Source organism: Photinus pyralis, unplaced genomic scaffold (assembly GCF_008802855.1).
Source record: "Photinus pyralis isolate 1611_PpyrPB1 unplaced genomic scaffold, Ppyr1.3 Ppyr1.4_LG10, whole genome shotgun sequence".
NCBI classification, from domain to species: Eukaryota; Metazoa; Arthropoda; class Insecta; order Coleoptera; family Lampyridae; genus Photinus; species Photinus pyralis.
Genome location: NW_022170250.1, coordinates 16730064 through 16755258, shown reverse-complemented (window position 1 = coordinate 16755258; position 25195 = coordinate 16730064). Strand labels below are relative to the sequence as shown.

General features: G+C 39.5%; 2 protein-coding genes across 4 annotated transcripts; both read left to right on the top strand.

The window, feature by feature from the left end:
* The first annotated feature begins 1806 nt into the window (after positions 1-1806).
* LOC116161581 (PIN2/TERF1-interacting telomerase inhibitor 1) lies at positions 1807-8420 on the top strand. Its single transcript, XM_031474973.1, has 4 exons — positions 1807-2161; positions 2240-2362; positions 2414-3213; positions 7842-8420. The coding sequence occupies exons 1-4, from the start codon at positions 2089-2091 to the stop codon at positions 8361-8363; spliced, it is 1518 nt and encodes a 505-aa protein (XP_031330833.1). The 5' UTR covers positions 1807-2088; the 3' UTR covers positions 8364-8420.
* Positions 8421-11570: 3150 nt separating this feature from the next.
* On the top strand, positions 11571-24731 carry LOC116161611 (endothelin-converting enzyme homolog). Of its 3 annotated transcripts, XM_031475013.1 has the most exons (12): positions 11703-11717; positions 11774-11833; positions 12174-12243; positions 12298-12467; positions 12515-12749; positions 18260-18642; positions 18690-18860; positions 18916-19067; positions 19117-19286; positions 22653-22835; positions 22885-23319; positions 23368-24731. In XM_031475013.1, the coding sequence occupies exons 2-12, from the start codon at positions 11822-11824 to the stop codon at positions 23730-23732; spliced, it is 2346 nt and encodes a 781-aa protein (XP_031330873.1). In that variant the 5' UTR covers positions 11703-11717; positions 11774-11821; the 3' UTR covers positions 23733-24731. The 3 variants fall into 3 exon arrangements, with proteins under 3 accessions (XP_031330874.1, XP_031330872.1, XP_031330873.1); XM_031475014.1 differs by lacking the exons at positions 11703-11717; positions 11774-11833 and adding an exon at positions 11571-11616; XM_031475012.1 differs by having other exon boundaries at positions 11665-11833.
* Positions 24732-25195: the final 464 nt, after the last annotated feature.

Genomic DNA, 25195 nt, shown 5'->3' with positions numbered 1-25195 from the left:
TTCACTCAAAATCATATATTATATACTCAAAACCGCCACCGATATGCGGGCAGCCGGTCAATTGCCCAGAACAAAAAACTTAGAAGGGAAACGTAAACGGGAACAACTGAGTACAAACATAATTAGTTTGGAGAACATTCAATAGAGGGCGCATAGTTAGCGTGCGTGTTAAAGTTACTAAATCTAGTAACTTTAGTGCGTGTTCGCCATTATGACAGTTGAATTTTGAATTTCGATTGACGGCTTATTGTGCTTTAAGTATAATTACTATTCATTATTACAATGAATTCTGCATACACAAGTCGAGAACGTACATGTTGTGTGACAAATTGTGAAGACGTTTCCAAAAAATGGAGCCCGAAGTTTTTAAGAATTGGTTTAGAATATAATGTGGAAGAAATTTACACAAAAGTTTTTGGTTTGTGAACGTCATTTTTCTGGATGCGGTTTAGAACCTGGAACACGAAGAGATTTAAAGCGTGTGGCAGTTCGCACATTATATTAGCAGGTAACACTAATTGAATTGTAATAAATTGCCACATATTTTATTTTTAGAACGATCTGGAGAGCATCATACAGTAGAGTTCCATGAAGTTGATCTTGTATCTTATATAATCGTATTAAATTAAATATAACTCCTTGATTGGATTAATTGGAGTTGTTACTTATAAAACAAGTGCCCTGTACTCTTTGAAGGCCCTGACTGGTGAGGTGCATCCGCATTAAACTGAATTTATTTGGAACCCTAACAAATAAAATTGGACTTCACTGGCTGGATTCATTTACCTTTTAGGTTTCAGCTAGTCAAATCCAATGTTATTGTTACAGATCCGGAGAAATTCACTATAATGCGGACGTAGCTTACATTTAATATTTAAATTTGGCGCCATTCACGCAAAAGCTGCTGAGAACATACACGAGATGGCGCGTCATTTTTACATTACACTACAGTTTCCATTCTAAGTTTGTTGTTCTATGGGTCAATTGCAAATCCGAATTTCTTTTCTGTTTAAAGCGACATCTCTGTAATCATGGCTACACTAAAATGATACTTTTTAGTTCCCGTAATTGACACACCTCCAATTTTTAATCACAAATCTCATTTAATGCTAATCGCTTCGATCTCAAACTGTGAAGGTATTACAGTAAAAATTATCGCTCTTTCAATAAACAAAATTCATTTAAACTTTGAACTTCGATTTATCGGTTATTTTGTTATAGATTTGCATGTAAATACTTTAATACCTAAACCAAACCTGCCTTTTTCAAATACAATATTTCAAAAACTATGTACTCATTCGCGAAAAAAATTATTTGTATGCTTAAAATTGAGGTGATATTCTACACTTTCGCCACCTATCGGCGTAAAACGCAACAGATGAACCACCCACCAACAGAGGTTCAGTTTTTACATTCACTGTCATTTGAGGTTCACACCGAATAAAATATAGCAAATTCATGAGAATTTCCATTACATAAACCATTTATATAAAAGTCTTAGGTTAGGACTGTTTATTTACATAATATCATTGTATTGATAAACGAAATTAAAGTAGTCGGCTTCAAAGGGGCCTATATCTATTAAACTGATCCACCAATGCTTGGTTTACTTTACAAATGCTGTATTTTGCAGGCAATTGAAACTGTCCGCAATCATTTTGGATCACCCGGTACATGCAAGATATGCAACACACATTTACCGCTTTCCATTTGAGTGAAAGAGGAGCTCTAAGCTGTACCGTGCACGATGCCCTGTGTTCCTTTTAAGAAAGCTTCGAGCTCTGACGCGCCCGAAATTGGATTTCCCTTGTCCCCTCATGCCCCACCTTTTTGCTTGGGGCTTGTAACACTTTTGTGGTTATTTACGTACTGTGAATGTCAATTCAAATGTGTTAAAAATGAACAACTTGCAAAATGAGCTGCTCCGAACGAACTGCACCAGAGCTTCACGCACTCAAATGGAAAGCAGTAATTAAGCTGTCATCAAATTCGTGCGCATTTACGGAAACTTAACCTAACATTTACATGGGGTAACGTTAAAATTTTGCATTAAATTTACTCTTATTTTACACATTGAACGTACAAGTAATGTCTATGTTGGCTGAGAAAAAACGCAAACAAAAATGGTCATTAAATCCGCAGGGTAAACACTGGATATCAGGTAAAGAAAAATCAACCTGCCCTCTCACAATAGACAGTTTATTTGTACTCCTGTCAGCTCATGCGTTTCAAATTTTAGATTCCAACAAGTTTGGCTTAAAAATATTAGAAGGTTTGGGCTGGAAAGAGGGTAAAGGTCTGGGAAAGCAGCAGCACGGCATCACGGAACCGATTAAAATTTCGTATAAAAATGACAACAAAGGTACGTTCACTCTCCCTCCGCTGCCCGTTTGTTTACCTTCGCCAATTTCAGGTTTGGGCTTAAAAGAAACGCAAAGTTCGCTACAACAAGAGCATTTCAATAACTTATTGGCAACCTTGAACGACACGACGCCGCCGAACAGTTCTCCAATGCCGGTCGGCTCATTGGAGGAGAAATCGCAGAACTCTCGCGCGAGAGTTCACTACAAGAAATTTACACGTGGTAAGGACATTAGCCGGTACTCGCAGAAGGATCTAGCTAGCATTTTCGAAAAGAAAGGCGAAACTGCCGAATCGAAAACAATCAACGCCATCTCGACGAGTGGCCATTTTAAACATCGGGTGCCTCAACCCGACAAATCCGACGACGAGGGAGCTTCGCCCGGTTTCGGTTTTAAGAACCCCGCATTCGAGCCGATGGGCCAGAGTTTCACCATGGTTAAACACACGCTTGAACCCATCGTCGAGACGGAGAACGAAAGGGACACGTCTGCGGTTGTGGACGACGACAAAGGTTGCCCGAACGAATTCGAGGTGAAACGTAAAAGCAAAAAGAGTAAGAGGGGCGATTCGGAGAAGAAAAAGAAACCGAAGAAGACGAAGAATGAGTGCGTCACAGATGGAGGAATTGATAATCCGGCCTTGCACGTCGATGTCGTTGGTACGGATATCGCACACGTAAAGAAAAAGACGAAGAAGAAAAAAAATGGAGTCCCGCAAGTAGGCGACGCTCCTTCGGTTGAAATTGTGGACGGGGGCGGTGGCAAACGAAAGCAAAATGAGGATCAAGCACCGGTGGATCTCAATTGTAAAGTGAAGAAACGAAAGAAACATGTTGCTCCGGAAAATAAGGTAATAATAAACCTAGGAGCCCTAATTGCATATTAAGTTTGGACTAATTTGTACCCAGAAAGGTAGAATTTGATCCTACAAACTTTAGGCGGTAGCCACCTGGCTCAGTTCAAGCTCGCTCGCCCCCTTGCGGTGACCTTGGAAAGTAGGATAAGGTACAGTTTGCGTGCACATGACCTTGACCTTGGAAAGTAGGTCAAGGTGAAACTAGGGGATTCATTTTCGAAGTCAACGACCCCATTTTTGGCGGCGTCACATTTCACTCTACAGGTGCTTCCAGGTCAAGGTCTAAGTATATTTCATTTTCAAGGTCAAAGGTCCCATTTTTTTTGTGGTCATGTTGCATTATCCACTCAATCAGCGTGTCGTCCTAGTACTTTTTAAAGGTCATTGCCATATTTTATTTTCAAGGTCAACAAAGGACAATGACCCCGTTTCTTGTGGTGTCATATTTTATTTTTAATGTTTTCAGTGCTCAATGTCCCATTTTTGTAGATCAACGTGAGGTTTAAAAGCTACTCGCGTCCTGGAGATGACCTTGTAAAATAACTCAAAGTGAAACTCAAAGGTCCATTTCCCCTCTCTCGGGTGGTACGTGGTGATCTCCGTAAATGGGTAAAAACCTTGTTTAGGTAGTTGATTCCATAAATCGTCAGATGCCGGGCGGAAAGTAGGTCAACACAGCATCGGTCGAGTGTCGGATCAAAGGTAGATCAATGCTCAGTTCGGACGTTCCTAGGGGGAAACTGGTGTACATCCCTTTGAATTAATTTGAATTAACGTGAATTAATTTGACAACGTATATTAATGTGAATTAATTTAAATTAACGTGAATTAATTTGAATTGACGTGAATTAACTTGGATTGACGTGAATTAATTTGAATTAACGTGAATAATTTGAATTAACGTAAATTAATTTGAATTAACGTGAATAATTTGAATTAATTTGAATTAACGTAAATTAATGTGAATTAACGTGAATAATTTGAATTAATTTTAATTAACGTGAATTAATTTGAATTAACGTAAATTAATTTGAATTTTTGGTGTACACAAAAAATGATACTTGTTTCCCCCTAGGGTCGTTTACTCCGGAAAATGGGTTCAATATTTGCCTTGTATGTTGAGGTGTATTTTGCACTTTACTCTTTGTATTTCATTTTCAAGGTTAACAACATTTAATTGACTCCAACAGTGTTTTGGTGTCGTACCTGATTTTCGAGGTAAACAGAGGTCACTCATTCAGTCCAGTCGCTCACTCTACCCTGCTTCTAAACACGTTGGCCAAGGTGAAGATTAATGGTCGTTTGCCCCCTGGTGACGTCTTTGGGAAGTTGACGAAGGTGAAGCTATCTTCTGGTGGTATTAAGTTAATGTGAAGTTGCTTACACGGTTTTCAAAATTAGTTCAAGCTATCGATCAAAGGTCTCTCACCCCCCCCCCTGCTTTGGCACTGGAGGTGACATTGAGAAGTAGATGTTTCCAGCTGTCTTTAATTCAAGTGAATGTTTTCTAGACTAGATTTTGACAATTTTTCGGGTATCAAAATACGAACTTTGACAATTTTTGGGGTATCAAATTACAAACTTTAACCATTCTTTAGGATCCATAATAGAGGCATTGTCCCTAAAGTTAAAATGCCCTATTTTGTGCAATTTTTTGGGTATCAAATTACAAATTTTGACAATTTTCCGGGTATCAAAATACAAACTTTGACAATTTTTTGGGTATCAAATTACAAACTTTAACCATTCTTTAGGATCCATAATAAATGCATTGTCCCTAAGGGTAAAATGCCCTATTTCGTGCAATTTTTTGGGTATCAAATTAAAATTACAAATTTTGACAATTTTTCGGGTATCAAAATACGGACTTTGACAATTTTTTGGATATCAAATTATAAACTGTGACAATATTTTGGGTATCAAATTACAAACTTTAACCATTCTTTAGGTTCCATAATAAATGCATTGTCCCGAAAGGTAAAATGCCCTATTTCGTGCAATTTTTAGGGTATCAAATTACAAATTTTGACAATTTTCCGGGTATCAAAATACAAACTTTGACAATTTTTTGGGTATCAAATTACAAACTTTAACCATTCTTTAGGATCCATAATAAATGCATTGTCCCTAAAGGTAAAATGCCCTATTTCGTGCAATTTTTTGGGTATGAAATTAAAATTACAAATTTTGACAATTTTTCGGGTATCAAAATACGGACTTTGACAATTTTTTGGATATCAAATTATAAACTGTGACAATATTTTGGGTATCAAATTGCAAACTTTGACCGTTCTTTAGGTTCCATAATAAATGCATTGTCTCTAAAGGTAAAATGCCATATTTCGTGTAATTTTTTGGGTATCAAATTACAAATTTTGACAGTTTTTTGGGTGTCAAATTACCAACTGACAATCTTTTGGGTATCAAATTACAAACATTGCCCATTCTTTAAGTTCCATAATAAATGCATTGTCCCTAAAGGTAAAATGCCCTATTTCGTGCAATTTTTTGGGTATCAAATTACAAATTTTGACAATTTTTCAAGAATCAAAATACGAACTTTGACAATTTTTTGGATATCAAATTATAAACTGTGACAATATTTTGGGTATCAAATTACAAACTTTAACCATTCTTTAGGTTCCATAATAAATGCATTGTCCCGAAAGGTAAAATGCCCTATTTCGTGCAATTTTTAGGGTATCAAATTACAAATTTTGACAATTTTTCGGGTATCAAAATACGAACTTTGACAATATTTTGGGTATCAAATTACAAACTTTGACAATCTTTTGGGTATCAAATTAGAAACTTTGACCATTCTTTAGGTTCCATAATAAATGCATTGTCCCTGAAGGTAAAATGCCCTATTTTGTGCAATTTTTGGGTATCAAATTACAAATTTTGACAATTTTTCGGGTATCAAAATCCAAACTGACAATTTTTTGGGAATCAAATTACAAACTTTGACAATCTTTTGGGTCGCAAATTACAAACTTTGACCATTCTTTAGGTTCCATAATAAACGCATTGTCCCTAAAGGTAAAATGCCCTATTTCGTGCAATTTTTTGGGTATCAAATTACAAACTGACAATTTTTCGGGTATCAAAATACGAACTTTGATAATGTTTTGGGTATCAAATTATAAACTTTGACATTCTTTTGGGTATCAAATTACAAACTGACCATTCTTTAGGTTTCATAATAAATTCATTGTCCCTAAAGGTAAAATGCCCTATTTCGTGCAATTTTTTGGGTATCAACTTACAAATTTGGACAATTTTTCGGGTATCAAAATACGAACTTTGACAATTTTTTGGGTATCAAATTACAAACTGACCATTTTTTGCTTATATTACAAATGTTGACAATTTTTCGCATATAAAATTACAAATTTTGGCAATTTTATGGGTATTAAATTAGAAATTTTTGCCAGGAGATGGGCACCTTTGATCAATAATTTGACCTATATTTCCCACCAGAGGATAATAGCGCCTTTTGAGCTTTATCTCTTCCAAAAATTACGACAGTTTGCAATTTATTACCCAAAAAAAAACGGCAAAACTCCTTGAAAATGGAATGATACTGAAAAAATTGGTTTGAGTAAGCGACCTTTGTTTACCTTGAAATTGTAATGACACCACAAAAAATGGGACCATTGACCTTCAAAATGAAATAAGATCTGACACAAATGAGGCCAAATGATCGTCAAAGTTTGTAATTTGATACCCAAAAAATTGTCAAAATTTGTAATTCGATACCCGAAAAATTGCACGAAACAGGGTATTTTACCTTACGCACAACGCAATGCAGTTTTTATATTTCACGAATATTAGGACATATTTTTCTACAGGTACACTCCACTATACATTTACAAATATCAGTGCCCGAACCAAGGACCCTTACAAGTCGATTAATTATTTTTGGTTGCCTGTCAATGTAGTTAATTGTTTGAGATTCTCTGCCATACTTAAATTTTAACTATTGTCACCTATTGGTGGATTTTTCCACGGCGCGTTCTCCGCTTTTCAATTTCCGTTTCCTGCATTCCAGTACAAGCACATTAAATACTGTTTAGGGTGATGGTGAAACACATGAAGCTCCAATTGCAATTTCCAATTATAATTATTTTGGCGATTGAACCTATATTTTGTGGATCTACGATTTGGTTTGGACGGGTTTCCCGATTTCTCCAAGTTTTGGTAGTCTATACTTTGGGTTTTCCTAATTAGGTGAGTGCGGCCTTTTGTCTGATCCTGATACAATTAGTAGACATGCATCAGATACCATTGTTTGGTCAATGGAATGATTTAAATATTTTAAAAACCTTTTTGGAATCTTTTTGAATCGATATTAAATTTTTTGAATTTTTAAATGTTTACTTTTTCAAAATTAGTATACGAGGTCAACCTAACCTCATTTTTTTAATGGAACACTCTGTTTTATTCTTTTCAAAAATATAACACAAGAAATTCAGGAATCCTTTGCACCTTTTTTTAACATTTTTTTTAAATTTTTGAATTTTTTTGGAATCACTTGTGTATCTTTATTTTTAGTTTTTATTATCCAAATTTGTAATATCCAAATCAAGCACTTTTACATAAAACATTAACTGTTACAGGTAGCGGCTGATGGCATAGATAATCCAGCGTTCAATCCCGTAAGCGTCCCGGATATACAGTGTGATTTAATCATGAACGTCGTAGAGGAACCGGTTGCCGAAACCAAGCGCTCGAAGTCGAATAAAAAATCGAAAAGCGCAGGTCTGGACAATTACGGTTTCGATGCGAAAACGCAACGCATCGACGAAAGCATGGCGACCCTTTCGAATACCATCGAAACGTACCAGGCCGAAGTGGAGAATGACATGAACGAATGTAAGGACGCGGGAAGTATCGAGGAATATAATATGGTTGTGGGTGTGTCTAATGAGAGAGACGGCGAGAATGAGAGAGTAGAAGGTGGCGTCGTTTTGAGGTACAAATACGCGGCGTTCGGCAAGGATCCCCATTGGGCGGCCAGAAATAATCAGTCGGTCAGTTTCGCGAGAAAGTCGTATAAGCATCTTATACAAGGTGATATTGTGGTCGGATTTAACGAAAGTAATTTGCACGAAATAAAAGGTTATGGAAATAGGAGATGAATTGTGATACTTCTACACAGAAATGTATTGTACATGAATTAAAATCCTTATTTTCTTTGTCTCATTTCATTTCAAATCCATTCATATTTCCAGAGGTTAATTATTGTTTTAGCCTCGCTGTGGGGCGACAAAATGTAACAGCTGCGTTAACAATTCGAGATTGCTGGATTCATTTGTTTTTTTTTGTATTTGGTTGCGCCGGCTTTCGGGAGGCTAAATAAAACGAAAGTATTTATTTATTTGATTTATTAAAGAAACCGTTCCTATTTTGCTGAATACCACGATGGAAGAAAATACAAGTTAATAATTTGAGTGGAAGCAGCTGACGTATTTTTACGCGCAGAAGCAGTCGCTATGACCAATTCGTGCTGTGTCTAACGTACCTGAGATGCTGAACCACAGAACACAAGTACACGTGATCATGAATCAACAAATTGCCAGCCTTAAAATTTGTGGAAGTTATTAAATTATTTGCTGTGTGTATGGGTATCGACTTGTTGTTTGTAATCCAACACTTTTCGTCTTGAAAAGACAGTCACAGGGTTGGTAAATAACTGTAACCACATTAGTTAAGACACCTAATACTGGGACTGATCTCGAATCTCTACTATAGGCTCGAAAATTCTGAAGGAGGGCCCAATGTTACCTATTCCAGGGGTAGAATTCTGCTAACAAAAACTCTTCGGTTAAGAATCTATGTGCGATTTGAGTTCCGATTCATTAATTTTCAAATATTTGTTGTTAACGTTGAGAGGTTCCACCCAGTATATACAACTTGCGAGGATACATACATTTTTGAAAGTTGGCAACTATGCAATTTTTAGGTGGGAAAAAGCTGCCTGCGCCATCTAAAAAGCACGGACGGGGGTTACGTTGGGCATCTTGTCTTGAATGGCGGTCGTGAACGCGTCGCTCCATAAAAGTTTGTTGTTATTTTGCATTTTTTTATATCGTATTTGGGTTTTGTATGCCACATTTTATATTTTTTTGTGTTTGATCTTTGTTTTTGAAATTTACTTGGCCTAACCGCAAAGCATAATTACATATGTGATACCGTTATGCTATTGTTTGTAATGGTTTACGTTTATTTGGGTGTAATGCTTGCTCAATGTATGTTTATTGATGTTTTGGTCTTGTCCCTGAAGTAACATTCATATAAGTTTTGATCATTTTATTTTAATATGTGAAAATTACAGAGTTGTTTGATGTATGTACTGCGACTTGTTGTTTGTAACTAAGATTTTCTCCGTGAATGAAGGAGTCACGACGGTGGTAAAAACTGTAGTCAAAATTGAGCTACGACACTTAATTCCGTGATTGTCTTCGACATTCAACTGTAGTGTCGAAAACCCGAAACCAGGGGCGGGTTACCTATCTTGCAGGAGTGGGATTACGCTGATCAAAGCTCTTCAGTTTAGAATCTATGTGCGATAAATGAGTGGCGATTCAATAATTTCCACATATCTTGTTTTTAGTAAAATTTGCTTACAAGGCCATGTAATTTTCCATCTTTCTTTTAACAAAAGGACTTTATTGCACCAAAGATGAGTCACATCCTGTGTATTTCACCCTTTCTTAGAATCTTGGTACCTGCTTATTAATTTTACTACACAATTTGATATTAATTTGACGGCTGGTTTTTTTTATTGGTAAGTTCTTTTTGTCCCAGTCTATTTCTATTTTTATTCGGTGAACTACCATTTTCAAAGTTTATTTTTTCAATGTAATTTATTTCGACTTAAATTTTCGAGCTTTCACAATCTTAATTATTGCGATCATTATTCAACAAACTTTTCACAATTTGAGTGTTTTATTTTACGTTCCTTCCCTACTGTGCTTCAGATCAAAGCGTTGTCTACAACTAACGTAGGCGGCTCCTGCCTTAGATGTTTGATCACGTGCCGCTTTTCAAATTTAAGCGGGATCTTTTTGAGTTTTGGAGGGAATACTCATTCGGGTAGCCATTTTTAAACTTTGCCGGGTTGACTTATTTATTTCCGTGTTCTTGTAGTGTGAAGTTAGCGTAGAACCTGGGGGTTAAGTACACTACAGCTGGCTACGGCAATGGATTTTAGACGAACCGTGTTGATCACCTGCAGGGGCTGCAGGCGTACTTCGTTGGTCCGTAACTAACACAGCTGTTACCAGATAGAATAATGTGGTGGTTTACAAGAACATATATTACACTATATATACAGTCAGTAAAAGAACAACATATATGCATACTAAAATATATACAAAATCGGATAACACGTATCACACTACTATGGGTGATGAGTTGCCCTAGGCCTCAATCTGCCGACTTCCAGGGTTGATCCGAAAACGCTCGGCAGTTGGATATGATGCTAGGTTTTGGTGGGCAATGTACCTAGATGGCTCCGCCTACTGAAAAAGGGTAATAACAGCGTGGATTCTATAGTCGGTCCGTGTAAAGCACAGATGGAGGGAGGACCATTTCTATTCTGATTGAAACCCGTGCCCAGAAAACATCTTGAACTCCTGGTGAATAAAGATTAAAGGTATTTATAAACAATATTGTTGTATCGCGTGGCAGTCGCGTTACTATTTGTTGATGGCCTCGTTATAAAATTGAACTAGTGTCGTACTGTATTTATTTAATTATAACTTCTTGTAGAGAATGTTATACTGTATATTTAAATTATGTAAGGAGGCCTTGAAATTTTGCGTCAAATTGATGTTGATGGGCACAAGTTTCCAGAAGGATTTAGACCTGCGCCTGAAAGTCCTAAGCATATTAGCGTATTCCAGATGCGGCCGCAACCCTAAAGCAATGGAAGCCCAAGTCTAGAGCTGCTTAAGAGGGGCTCATAACCCAGATCCAGAGAGTCGGAAAGAATCTTTCTCTTGGTGTTAACGAGAAAAAAGCCATCTTCAGCGCGAGGGAACGCCGATGTGCGTCCCCCGCCTCAAAACAAAATTCCTACGCTGCACATGTACCTACCATATGCTACGTCTCCCCGCTGTAATGCTTTTTTTGTACCACCGCAAGATCGAGGACAAATATCCAAGTGAAACGAAAAATCGCAAAGGCAAGCAGTTTAGCGCAGATTCTTTTAGCAATTGAATATTTTTGTAACAAATTGCCGCCACTGCGTCACCTTGGGAATATTTCGATTCAAATTGTAGAAATTATAATCAGTTCGCTTCGACTTTGCATACAGAAACCGGAAAACCTAAAGCGTGCCCCTATCGAACGAAAAGCTTTCGCGTATACAAATGATTTGGTTGCGAAGTAGGTAATCAATAATGTTACATGTTCGCATCAGACGCCTGACGTCGCTTGTTGCCATGAAGGGCGTCGGCACAAAAAATACAAATACATGCAACTCAAAAGTGCGTCTTTCATTCTATATTTAGATGAAAGCGTTAATTTATGCCTTTTTTATTAGTGCGCGCCGTAATTGAACCAATATAAAGAGAAACAGAACATTTTCAAAATGAGTGTGAAGGTACGTCTTATTTACATTATCGAAATTTATTACTCTTTTTTATCATCTTAAAGACGTCATTGAGAATCGCGCTAAACAAATAGCAATTATCGTCGTTTAAATATTTACTTAAAAATCGCTCCACCATTTTAATAATATTATCATAAGACGTATCCTCCTCCCAGAATTGAGCGGTCGCGTTTTTAGAGCGGCGAATGTGAAGAGATGCGTTAATATAGGCCACTTAGGACGCTAATCTAATATCCTTCTTATCACAATCGTTATTGACACTCTCTCGTTTTGCGCGTAGCCGACGATTTATTAAATTGAATTGTGTCAGCAGTGAATCTCGCTGTTTCAGATGACGAAGTATAAGCACGCCGAGTTTGCAGACGATGACACAAGTGTCGGAAGTGTGCAGTTCGGGGAAGGTACCCATCGGGTGAGTGTCGACACGACACTAACGAATTCTCTTCAAATTGCAGGGATAACGAGCAGTGCGACGCACATAAGGTACTACACGAGTACGAGCATGTGGAAGAAGCGTTCTTTGTTAGAGAAGGCCTTGTTGATTTTGGTGGTTACGTTAACTTTTGTTATTATGGTGCTGGCTTTCTTACTGGCGGCGGCCGATACACGAATTCGCGAGGGCACGGTGAGTCACAGCAATTTGAGTGGGTCGAGTGCAAACGAATGTCGTAGGTCTTAAACGTGGCAACGAATGTGGCGCATAAGCCGTGTCTGACCAAGAATTGTATAGAAATTGCCAGTTCGATTCTGCAGGCGATGGACACGGCGGCCGATCCGTGCGAAGATTTTTACTCGTACTCGTGTAACGGGTGGATCAAAAATAATCCAATACCGGAAGGTAAAAGTAATTGGGGTACGTTCATGAAACTGGAACAGGAGAATCAGCTTGTTGTTAAACATGTTCTGGGTAAGTCGATTATAGGCTCGCGAAATGACCGACAGTACAAACTCGAAACCTTGCAACAAGTCATATAAACAATTTAATATGCGGGGCTATAATTTGTTTTAAATTTACACTCAAATTTACATGTAACAATACCTAATTATCATAACCTAATTCTAAATGTTTAAAAACATTTGTGCAACAGGAGAACTATTATGGTACAGGTGAACTACAAAGCAGTGGGACTACTATCGTCATTTATAGGGTATTCAATAATGTTGTGGTCAGATTTATGATGTAAGAATGTATCGGGCGATCAAAAATGAGTGACTGTCGAGTCGCCTTTGGAAGTTCGAGTTAAGCACGATGTCCCATGTAAACAAAAATTCCAAAGGTGACTCGACGGTCACTCATTTTTGATCGCTATGTATTTAAATTATGGACTGAAAATACGAATGCGCACTTACAAACAGAATTAATTCAAAATTAACTTAACTCAGAAGTCATTTTAAATGATACTTCTTTTACAAAGCAAAATCAATCCAAGCGTTCAAGCTAAATTTACTACTACTGTATTTGTTAGAAACGTTTTACCTAATCCAAATTTTAAGATGTTCTCTAAGTAAAATTTAAATGAAGATTCACATTGTGTTATATAAAAAAGAATAGTACCCTATAAACTCTCCTTTGCGTTTTAACAGGTTTTATTATGTTCTTGTTGCGCATTGCATTAATTGGAAGTCGGCTCACACCCGCTGGTTAAATATGACTTTGAAATTGTTCCACAGCCACATTCTTCTCTAGCTCCTCTCCATTAACATGTACATATGTGTCCTCTTCATGCACCCTAGCCACCGTCTTTTTTGTCCACTTCGCTTCTTTCATCTTGTTCCATTACCCGCATTCTTCCTTTTCTTGTTTTCTTCATCTTCTCCGTTTTCTTGTCCCATCTTCGTTAATTGCCTGACTTGCTTCATTTTATTGGGTTTCTTTGTCTTATTTTTCGGTTTTTCATTGTCTTTCCCCTTCTTCTTCTACTTCGTCTTCTGTTTCTTCGTCTTTTCCTTTTACCATTTTTCTCACACCCCCTCTTTTTCATCTTAATTCTATTCATCATGCTCCTTTCTCACTTCCATCTCTTCCCCTTTTTCATCTTCCTCTCCTCTTCATGTTTCTCCCTTTTCTCTTCACGGTCTTACCCCAGTTCTTTTTTTCTGTTCAGTTTTGTTCCGCTTCCGTTCCCGTTCTACCCTCTTCCGTTTTTGTTCCTCTTCCTTTTTGTTTCCGTTTCGTTTCTAGTTAATTTTCCAGTTTCCGAGTGGTTTCTGTTCCGTTCCTCTTCGTTTCCGGTCAGTGTCCTTTTTTTCTTTTGTATTGTCCCTTTCTTGTGAACCTCTTTGTGTTCCTTTTTCTCCTACAAGTTCCTCTTCATTTTTTCTCCGCGTTCTTCTGTTTCTATTCCATTCCTTTTCCTTTTGATTTTGTTTCCCTTTCGTCGACCCATTTCCTATTCTCTTCCCTTCCCATTCCGCGTCTATTCCACTCCGTTCCGTTCGGGTTCCGCTTCCCCTTCGTTTCCTTTCAATTCCGTTTCGTTTCCATTCCTTTCCGTACCCGCCCCATTTCAGTCTTGTTTCTAGTTGGTTCCGGTTCTTATCTTTGCAGTTTCGTTACTGTTGGGGTTTCGTTCCCGTTTCCGCTCCGCCTCGTACCGTTCACTTCCGTTTTAGGTTTGTTTCCGTTCCATTTCCGTAAATATCCTTCTCTTCCATCCTCTTCTTCCTCATTCCCCGTTTTTATTCTTCATCTCCTTCTTATTTTCATTATCCTTTTCTTTTGACCACCGTTCCCATTTCGTTTCCGTCTGACTTCCGTCCTTTTTCTCCTTTTCTCGATTTATCTTCTTTATCTCCCATTTCGGTTTGTTTTCAATTTTCTTTCTTTTGATTTTTATATCTCGTTACCCCTTATTCCTTTTCCTCTCACCTTTTCCTTTCCGTTTCCCATTCTCACTTTTTTCTCTATCATAATACCCTCATTTCCCTTCTTCTTTTCCCCTTCTTCATTAAAATTCTATTTCGATTCTGTTCCAGTTCCGTCTCAGTTTCACTCCGGCCCGTTTCGGTTCCGTTTTTATTCCGCTTCCGTTCTGTTTTAGTTCCATTTCGTTTCCATCCCGTTCCGTATCCGTTTTTCTCTTATGCCACCTCTTCCTATCCCCCTTCTTCCCTTTATTCCTCTTTTTTAGTCTTTCCGTTCCATTTCCGTTTCGTTTCTGTTTGTGTTCCATTCGTTGCCATACCGTTCCGTACCGTTCTATTTCAGTTCCATTTCCACTTTCGGTTTTCTCTTTTTCACCTCTTCCTCTACCTCTTTTCATCTTCCTGTTCTCTTCATTCTTCTCCCTTTCCTCTTCATGGTCTTACCCCAGTGCTTATTTTCTGTTCCGCACTCCAGTTCTTATTTTCTGTTCCGTTTTGTTCCGCTTCCGTTCTCGTTCCACCCTGTTCCGTTTTTGTTCCTCTTCTCTGTCCTTTCAATTCCGTTCCGTATCCATCCTGTTTCCGTCTCATTTCTAGTTAATTTTTTTTCCCGTGTGGTTTATGTTCGATTCCCCTTCCGTTTCCGTTCTATTTCGTTTTCGTTCAGTGTCCTTTCTTTTTTATTACCTCTCTTTTTTGATCTTCTTTAATTTCCTTTTCCTTCTACAAGTTCCTCTTCATTTTTTCCCCGCGCTCTTCTGTTTCTATTCCTTTTTTGTTCCCGTTTCTTTTCCTTTTGATGTTGTTTCCCTTTCGTTTCCGAACCTTTTACGATTCGCTTTCGTTCCATTTCCGTTTCGCTTCCGTTCCTATTCCCTTTCTATTCCAATCCGTTCCGGCGCCCTTCTGTTTTGTTTCCTTTCAATTCCGTTTCCTTTCCATTCCTTTCCGTATCCGTCTCGGCCCAGTCTTGTTTCTAATTGCTTCCGGTCCGTTTCTTTGAGATTTCCGTTCGGTTTCGTTCCCGTTTCCGCTCCGCTTCTTACCGTTCCCGTTCACTTCCGTTTTAAGTTTAAGTTTTTCTTTTTCACCCTTTCTCCTTTTTCATCTTCTCTTCATTCTTCTCTCTTTCCTCTTCATGGTCTTGCCCCAGTTCTTTTTTCAGTTCCGTTTTGTTCCGCTTCCGTTCCCGTTCCACCCTGTTCCGTTTTTGTTCCTCTTCCCTGTGGTTTCAATTCCGTTCCTTATCTGTCCTCTTTCTGTCTCGTTTCTAGTTAATTTTTTTTCCGTTCCCGTTTCCGTTCAGTAACCTTTCTTTCTTTTTTATTATCCCTCTCTTTTGATCTTCTTTATATTCCTTTTCCTTCTACAAGTTCCTCTTCATTTTTTCCCCACGCTCTTCTGTTTCTATTCTATTCTTCTTCCCATTTCTTTTCCTTTTGATGTTGTTTCCCTTTCGTTTCCGACCCATTTCCGATTCAATTCCAATCCGTTCCGGCGCCGTTCCGCTTCCGCGTTGTTTCCTTTCAATTCCGTTTCGTTTCCATTCCTTTCCGTATCCGTTCCGGTTCAGTCTTGTTTCTAGTTGGTTCCGGTCAGTTTCGTTGCGGTGCCCGTTCGGTTTTCGTTCCCGCTTCCGCTCCGCTCCGTACCATTCACTTCCGTTTTAGGTTCATTTCCGGTATTTTCGTTACCGTTCCACTTCCGTAAACATCCTTCTCTTCCTTCCTCATCATCTCGCTTCTATTTTTTCCTTTTCTTTTGACCCTGCTTCTTTTGCTTTAGCCTACAACTTACTCTTCTTCCTATCCGTTTCGTTTCGTTCCCGTTTCGCTTCCGTACTTTTCTATTTTCGATATATCTTCTGTGTCACTCATTTCGGCTTATTTTTAATTTTCTTTCTCTTGATTTTTATGTCTCGTCACTCCTTACTCCTATTTCTCGTAATCCTCTTACCCTTTCCCTTTCTTTTCCCATCCTCACTTTTTTCTCTATCATAATACCTTCTTTTTTCTTCTTCTTTTCCCTTTCTTCATTCAAATTTCGTTTCGCTTCTGTTTTAGTTCCGCCTCAGTTTCACTCCGGCCCATTTCGGTTTTTTATTCAGCTTCCTTTCTATTTCAATTCCCTTTCGGTTCCAATCACGTTCCGTTTTCGTTTCGTTTCCAGTCCCCCTTCCATTCCGTTGCGCTCCGTTTCCGTTCCGTTCTCTTTTCCGTGCCGTTTCCGTTCTATTTCAGTTCCTTTTCGGTTCCAAGCACGTTCCGTTTTCGTTTCGTTTCAGTTCCGTTTTTTTCTGATCCATTTCCGTTACGTATCCGGTTCGTTTCCGTTCCGTTCCGTTCCCGTACTGTTTCCGTTCTATTCCATTTCCGTTTCGCTTCCAATCACGTTCCGTTTTCGTTTCGTTTCCAGCCCCCTTCCATTCCGCTGCGCTTCGGTTCCGTTGCGCTCCGGTTCCGTACCGTTTCCGTTCCTTACCTTTGTATTTCCGTTTCCTTCCCATTCCAATCACGTTCCGTTTTCGTTTCGTTTCAATTCCGTTTTTTTGTTCTATTTCCGTTCCTGTTCCGTTCTCGTTCTGTTTCCGTTCCGTTCCGCTTCCGTTCCGTTTCCGTTCTATTTCAGTTCCCTTTCGGTTCCAATCATGTTCCGTTTTCGTTTCGTTTCCAGCCCCCCTTCTATTCCGTTGCGCTCAGTTTCCGTTCCGTTCCGTTTCCGTACCGTTTCCGTTCTGTACCGTTCTATTTCTGTTCCGTTTCGGTTCCATTCACGGGGCCGTTTTCGTTTCGTTTCCATCCCCCTTCCATTCCGCTGCGCTCCGTTTCCGTTGCGCTCCGGTTCCGTACCGTTTCCGTTCCTTACCTTTGTATTTCAGTTCCCCTTCCATCCCGATCACGTTCTGTTTTCGTTTCGTTTCAATTCCGTTTTTTTCTGATCTATTTCCGTTCCTGTTCCGTTCAGTTCAATTTCGGTTCCAATCACGTTCCGTTTTCATTTCGTTTCCAGCCCCCCTTCCATTCCGTTGCGCTCCGTTTCCGTTCCGTTTTCGTACCGTTTCCCTTCAATTTCCGTACCGTTTCCGTTATGCACCGTTCTATTTCAGTTCCCTTTCGGTTCCAATTACGTTCCGTTTTCGTTTCGTTTCAATTTCGTTTTTTTCTGTTCTATTTCCGTTTCTGTTCCCTTTCCGTTCCAATCACGTTCCGTTTTCGTTTCGTTTCCAGCCCCCTTCCATTCCACTGCGCTCCGTTTCCGTTGCACTCCGTTTCCGTTGCACTCCGTTTCCGTTGCGCTCCGTTTCCGTTGCTCTCCGTTTCCGTTGCGCTCCGTTTCCGTACCCTTTCCATTCCGTACCGTTGTATTTCAGTTCCGTTTCCATTCCGATCACGTTCCGTTTTCGTTTCTTTTCCGTTCCAGTTCCGTTTTCGTTTTGTTCCGTTTCCGTTCCCAAGAAAATCGACTGTTATAAAACTTAAGATCCTTTAATATTCCGTTGTATCGATTTATTATATGTTTTCGTCTTGCGGATAATGTCATCTGTTGTTGCAGAAAAACCAATAGAGAATCTAAAATCGAAAGCCGAACAGAAAGCTAAGTGGTATTACGAATCCTGTTTGGACGTTAACGAAACGATCGAAGAGTTGGACGCCAAACCGATGCTTAATCTCATAAGTAAAGTCGGGGGATGGAGCGTCGGCGACGCTAATTTTAGTATAAAAACTTGGAGTTTACAGAACGTTCTGCAAACCATACAGAACAAGTACAACATTGGTGCTTTGTTCTCGTACATAGTCGGCGAGGACGATCGTAACTCGTCGCGGCATGTCATACAAATAGATCAGAGCGGACTGACGCTGCCGACACGAGATAACTATCTGAACGCGACCGACCACGAAAAACTGCTCAAAGCGTATCTCGATTACATGACAAAGGTACGTTCACACTGTCGCATAAGCTCTTCCCTCAAAAGTGTCTGTAGGTGGGAGTGCTACTTAACGGTAATCCGAACGATACTCAAGCCCAAATGCAAGCTGTGATAGATTTCGAGACCAAATTAGCGAATATAACGACACCCTCCGAATTACGAAGAGACGAAGAATCTCTTTATCACGCCATGCCGATTTCCGAGCTGCAGGAACGGGCAGGATTCGTACGTCGCAGGTATTTCGGCCGACACACGCGCTCGTAACTTTATTCGCTTGCAGATAGACTGGAAGCTATTCTTCGAAAATGCCTTAAAAATTGTGGGTAAAAGGAAGATCAGTTCGAAAGAGACCGTCGTCGTTTACGCGCCCGAGTACCTCGAGAAACTGACGACGCTAATTGAGGAGTATCAGGGCACGGAGGAGGGCAAGATGTAAGTTTGGTTGATATTTTTTGCGGCGTTGTTACAGAGGGAGTTGCAGAGTTTTAAATAATTACCTGATGTGGCAGACGGTTAAGACGTTTACGAGTTTTCTATCGAAGGCGTTTCGGGATGCCTATAAGGGGTTGCGTAAGGTGCTTTTGGGCACGACGGAGGGCGGAGAGGAACCGCAATGGCGATATTGTATTGCGGACACCAATAACGTTTTAGGTGAGTTTTCGTATAAGTTTTGTGTTCAGTCGGTAGTGTAAGGCTCTTTTATGGCACAACATGCACACGTGTAGGGCATTAGATGTTGGCATTACTTAGATTTACCTATTTTGTATGGCGTGGCTATGCATTTGCGTAGTCTTCTGGTTTCTTTCTTAAAGGGAACCGATCATTATTTTTGTGCAAATCAAAGAAAATTACGTTACCTTAGTTATACCGTTTTCCAAAATCAATGGTGCAACTTGGCACTGACCTTCCCGAATTGACGGTGCTGTTTCCTTGGATCTTCCTTGTTGTGTAATTGTTCGGGCAATGAACTTTCTATTTATATTGTCTGCATTCAAATTAGCTTTTATTGTTTAGCGCACTAAAAGGACCAAACGAATTCAATATTACACTTTTAAGGTAGGAGGCAGCTGGGGGAGGGGTGGAATGCCTTTCTCCAAAATTCTCCTGGAAGCAACCCTACTATTTTTTAATTTTCAAAGACGCCTACAAGATGGAGCTAATCGGTTAAAGCGGCCATATTTAATCGTTCTCCAATAGACTTCGGCCCCTTCGTGCAATCACGCGCGTATAAATTACCAGCCCCACGGCGTCAGCATGAGAAAAATTCCGATTCGGCTGTTTGGTCACGTACAAGCTATTAAAATTGTGCTATCGCCTGTCAGACTGGCGCTAATAAATTCTCACGCCATTAATCGGCCACGGCTCATCAGGTAACCTTTGACTTACTGGAACTTCCCGTCGGATACCTTTTCTTCTCCGAAACTGCCAGGGACCTATTTATGAATGAAGTCAACCTCCAATGCTTATCGATCGTTTATTCCCGTTCAAGTTTATTATTATCCGGTTCACGAGAAATGTGGCAAATTTTACACGTTCAATGTAACTAGGCCCAGGCCTGTTTATTTCAATACATAAATAAATAAATTATTCGACTGCGAAAGTTCAATCCCCTTTTGTTCACCAACGACGTCAAGTAACAATGCTGGACATCTATGAAAACTTTTTCGTTGTACCAAATTCACATTCTGCTACAATTTTTCTCAATTCAGATAAGTATGTATCAAAGTTTTACAATGCCCCTTGCATTTTTGTTTTTTACACTCATTTTTCTTTTGTAAAATTTTGTTCAGTACCTACCTCTATTATTATGTGTTTTTGTCTGGATTTGTTCTTATTTAGGGCTCTAGAACGCGCCCAATTTTTATTTTTAGTCCATTCTCGTTTAGAATATTACGATCATTTATTTCCGCGGGTTAAAAAAATACGCTATTGTTTGTATTTATCGTAATAGTTACCAAAGAGTAAACTATCTTTTGTAACTGAATGTAACTAAAAACTTTAATTCGCGTTTAATCTTCGTTCGTATTTAATCCCTACTGCGCACTCAATTTCTCCACAAGTAAAATTTACAGGTGGTCGACGTAACTTCGTTTCGAATTCAAATAACGCATAAATTTCCGCTGAATGATTTAAGTTCGTTTGCGAGATTTTCTAACACACCCTTCCCTAATTACAGATGACCGACTGACCGACTGCTCTGAGCGCTTCGCGATAATTTTCTCTAGCGGTTCGACGCGATTTCTAACACAAAATATAAAAACCACCCTGCTATAAATTACAGGTGGTGACCTAACGGTTCAACGCACAAAAAAACAACTCCCCGGTGATCTACGGTCGACCGACTTATCTTCGTCCACAGCTTAGCGCTAATTTCAATTCTCTGTCGGTTCGACGCAAATTCTCTCGCGGCTTAAGCGCGATTCATATGTGCCGTTACCTTCGAGATTGATCAACGAGAATATTTTCCCCCGTACGGTGACGTGACGGTGTCGGGACGTATAGTATAAATCGGAATTTCCTGCGGTGATTCTCTCCGAACAACCAATTATCCACTACTTTACCCTTTTCATTGATGTAACATCAATTTTTTCGTTCAATTTGAATGGTTGGCGTCCATACATTTATTCTATGCTGACCAATTTCCCACAAAGTTAGCAAAACCTACGCTATAGCTTGATAACGACGGATGTGACCTTTGTAAAATCGCTCCGTAATTCTAGCTAATCTCGTCATGTCCCACGACTTCCCGGCGCCTTAAGTTTTCACACGCATTTAAACAGTGAGGACCATATTTATGGTCATATACTTACTACGTTGCGAGATAACCTAAAATTCATGAGAGCTGAGGTACCGGGTGACCCAATAAAACTGTTCCTCGGCCATATCTCGGGAACCGTTCGTCGTATGACTTAGGGGTAACAAAAATTATCGGTTATGAAGAATCGCTTGAAAATATTTTCAAGTTCTAAAAATGACCAACAGAGGACGTAACTGCCATTTTAAATTTTAAAATTGCATTTTCTTTAAATTTCGCATAATAAATTAAAAAAATTTTTTTACATTTTTAAAGAGAACCAGTTTATCTATCATTTTCGTAAAAATAAAAACTCAGTTATTTCAAAAACAAAGATGGTGTGGGGCGTTCAATTGTTTTTGCAATAACCTGCTTTAACTTCTTAACCGTTTGACCGATTGCAACAAATTTGGTATCATTGAAAAGAGCATTCCTTGGGCAACAAGAATCAACCTAACCGAAAACTAATCTTCTATCGCCTTGATGGCGGCTGGTGGCGCCCCGATGTTTCCCTAGATTTGTAGAATGTAGAACTACAGATGCTTTTAGTAAAGACAAGCATATCGCATATTGTAAAAATCCGATGTGCGCATGCGCAAATTGCGCAATGTCATCTTTCTTATTTTTGGACATATTTTTTTGAAGTTTTAACCACAGATGCTTTTAGTAAAGACAATCATATAGTTAATTTAGTTGAATCATTCTCCGTCAGGGGGCAAGTTTTGACACTATGATCCAAAATCGATAAACTGGTTCTCTTTAAAAATGTGAAAAAAGGTCTAGTTTATTATGCGAAATTTAAAGAAAATGCAATTTTAAAATTTAAGATGGCTGTTACGCTCCCTGTTGGTCATTTTTAGAACTTGAAAATAACTTCCAGCGATTCTTCATGACCGATTTACACAATAATTTTTTTACCCCTAAGTCATATGACGAACGGTTCTCGAGATATGGCCGAGGAACAGTCTTATTGGGTCACCCGGTACAATGCAGCTGAATCGCATCCGGTCGTTGATAAGAACACTGCGCAGCTTCTTAAAAACCGCTGTTTGCTGATGTTTAGTGGGGACTGGTTGGTTCGGAGAGAGCAAATTAATAAATTCGTTTTGAGCCGTCATAGAGCTCACGTCGGGTTTTGTGAGAACTCAAGTCAAAACAACCGTAATTCAATTTGTCCTATCGTCAATTTTTTGTATTTGTCGATTGAAAAAGTGTTGTTAAAGGTTTCGCAATTGGTGCGATTTTCGTGCGAGAGGTATTCCAAGGCGACTCAAAAACGCAAGCGGAAACGATGGTGAACAACGTACGAACCGCGTTTAAAAACAACTTTAAGAACCTAAACTGGATGGACGTCGAGACCCGGATAGCGGCCGAGAAGAAAGCCGACGCCATTTCGGATATGATCGGTGAGTGTCGACGCGTTTCCCCGACGACGCGTTAACGCCGTTTCCGCAGGCTATCCCGAGTTCATCCTCAATCCCAACTTGTTGGACGACCGTTACAGTATTCTCGACATTCGCAACGACGAGTACTTCGAGAATAACATTAAGGTCAACCTGTACGCCCTACGGAAAAATTTGGAGAAGATCAACGAGCCGGTGAACAAGACGACGTGGAGCATGTCACCTTCGACCGTCAACGCCTACTATACGCCGACCAAAAATCAGATGGTATTCCCCGCCGGAATTTTGCAGAGACCGTTTTACGATTCAAGGTATCCGGCGAGTTTGAACTATGGCGGTATGGGGGTGGTGCTCGGTCACGAGCTGACGCACGGTTTCGACGATCAAGGGCGCGAGTACGATAAGAATGGCAACATGCACCGGTGGTGGAAAAATGAGACAATCGAAAGATTTAAGGAGCGAACGAAGTGCGTCGTAGATCAATACGGTAGGTAGTACGTTCCGTGTGTTTTGGTTTAACGGTGGCCATTTTTAGATAAGTTTAAGATTAATAATAAAAATATAAACGGCAACCAGACCTTAGGAGAAAATATCGCCGATAATGGCGGATTGAAGGCTGCGTATCACGCCTACTTAATCGTTACGGACGGCGAAGCGGAGCCACCTCCACTGCCCGGCTTGAATTTAACCCATCGGCAGCTCTTCTTCATCGCATTCGCGCAGGTGTGGTGCTCGTCGGCGACGAACGAGTCGTCGAGCTTACAGATCGAGAAGGACGCCCATTCGCCGGCGAGAGTACGTGTCTTAGGCTCGCTAGCCAATTTAAAGGAATTTAGTGACGAGTTCAAATGCAAGTCCGGTAGTAAGATGAATCCGAAGAATAAATGCGAGGTATGGTGAACTGGCCTAAACGTGAAACTGGTGATCTAGCTAGTCTGCGATAAGATTTCTACTACCTACATATAAGTTTTGTACCTGATTAGTTGCGTGTTTATATACTCATTCAGGTCCTTTGTTATTTCGGCTGTGGCGCAAACAATGAGCTTCGCGAAATGCCGCGGTTGTTTGTTCATGGCGATGGTGGTACCAATAGACTCCCATCTGGATAGGGACCAAGAAATCGCGTCCTAAAAATTGGAGTCTATTGGTAACCCTTCTGACATCTATTTATTTGTATAATCCTTATGGTGAGCACTGTTAGCAAACGAAATGTTTCATTTCTTGGCAATTTGTGACGTCACCATGAGTGGCCGTCTCGTCTGGACAGTTGAGTTGACGCTCCTACAAGACTGAAAATAATTCATTACTGGATTTATCAGCTTCTCTGATGTAAAGGTGTGTCTTTGTTGAATAATGGATTAATTGCTTCGGGATCGGAGTTTATGAACAATTTTTTACTTTGCGCGAATACGTCCTTTCTATTTTTGGTAGAACGAGTGAAAATGAATTTAATTTGTTGTCGTTTGAAATTACTCCAAGAAAAACCGCTAGTATGCCGCTCTCCCGAAAACGCAACGACTAGATTACGATTCTTTTCACGCTAACCGCCCGATCTAAATTTTTGTAATCGCCGACCGACCGACTGCTGACTGTCTCTATCTCTCCCCTTTATCCTTCTTCTATACTATCTATGTTGAGGAGCAGAAACTCTGAAACGGACCTAGCGAAAATCTCGCGACAGCGTCTCCTTTTAGCCAATCCGCGAGTCCCGTTTTCGTTATCTTGACTCTGGAAAAGGGAACTAACGAAGTTAGATGGTTTACCTGCTATCTCGGTAAGAACCCTCGCCCCAATGTACCGGGTGACCCAATAAGACTGTTCCTCGGCCATATCTCGAGAAGCGTTCGTCATATGACTTAGGGGTAAAATAAATTATTGGGTAAATCGGTCAGGAAGAATCGCTGGAAAATATTTTCAAGTTCTAAAAATTACCAACAGAGAGCGTAACTGCCATCTTAAATTTAAAAATTTCATTTTCTTTAAATTTCGCATAATAAACTAAAAATATTTCTCACATTTTTAAAGAGAACCAGTTTATTTATCATTTTCTTAAAAACAAAAACTCAGTTATTTCAAAAACAAAGATGGCGTGGGGCGATCAATTGTTTTTGCAATAACCTGCTTTAACTTCTTAACCGTTTGACCGATTGTAACAAATTTGGTATCGTTGAAAAGAGCATGGCAACAAGAATCAACCAAAATATAGTTAATTTAGTTGAATCCTTCTCCGCCAGAGGACTAGTTTTGACACTATGATCCAAAATCCTAAAAAAATCAAAAAAATCAAATGGAATGATATAACTTTTTCTTTATGAAAAAGTAGCCAAATAACATCCAAAGAGACCAGTGAAAACCATTTTTCA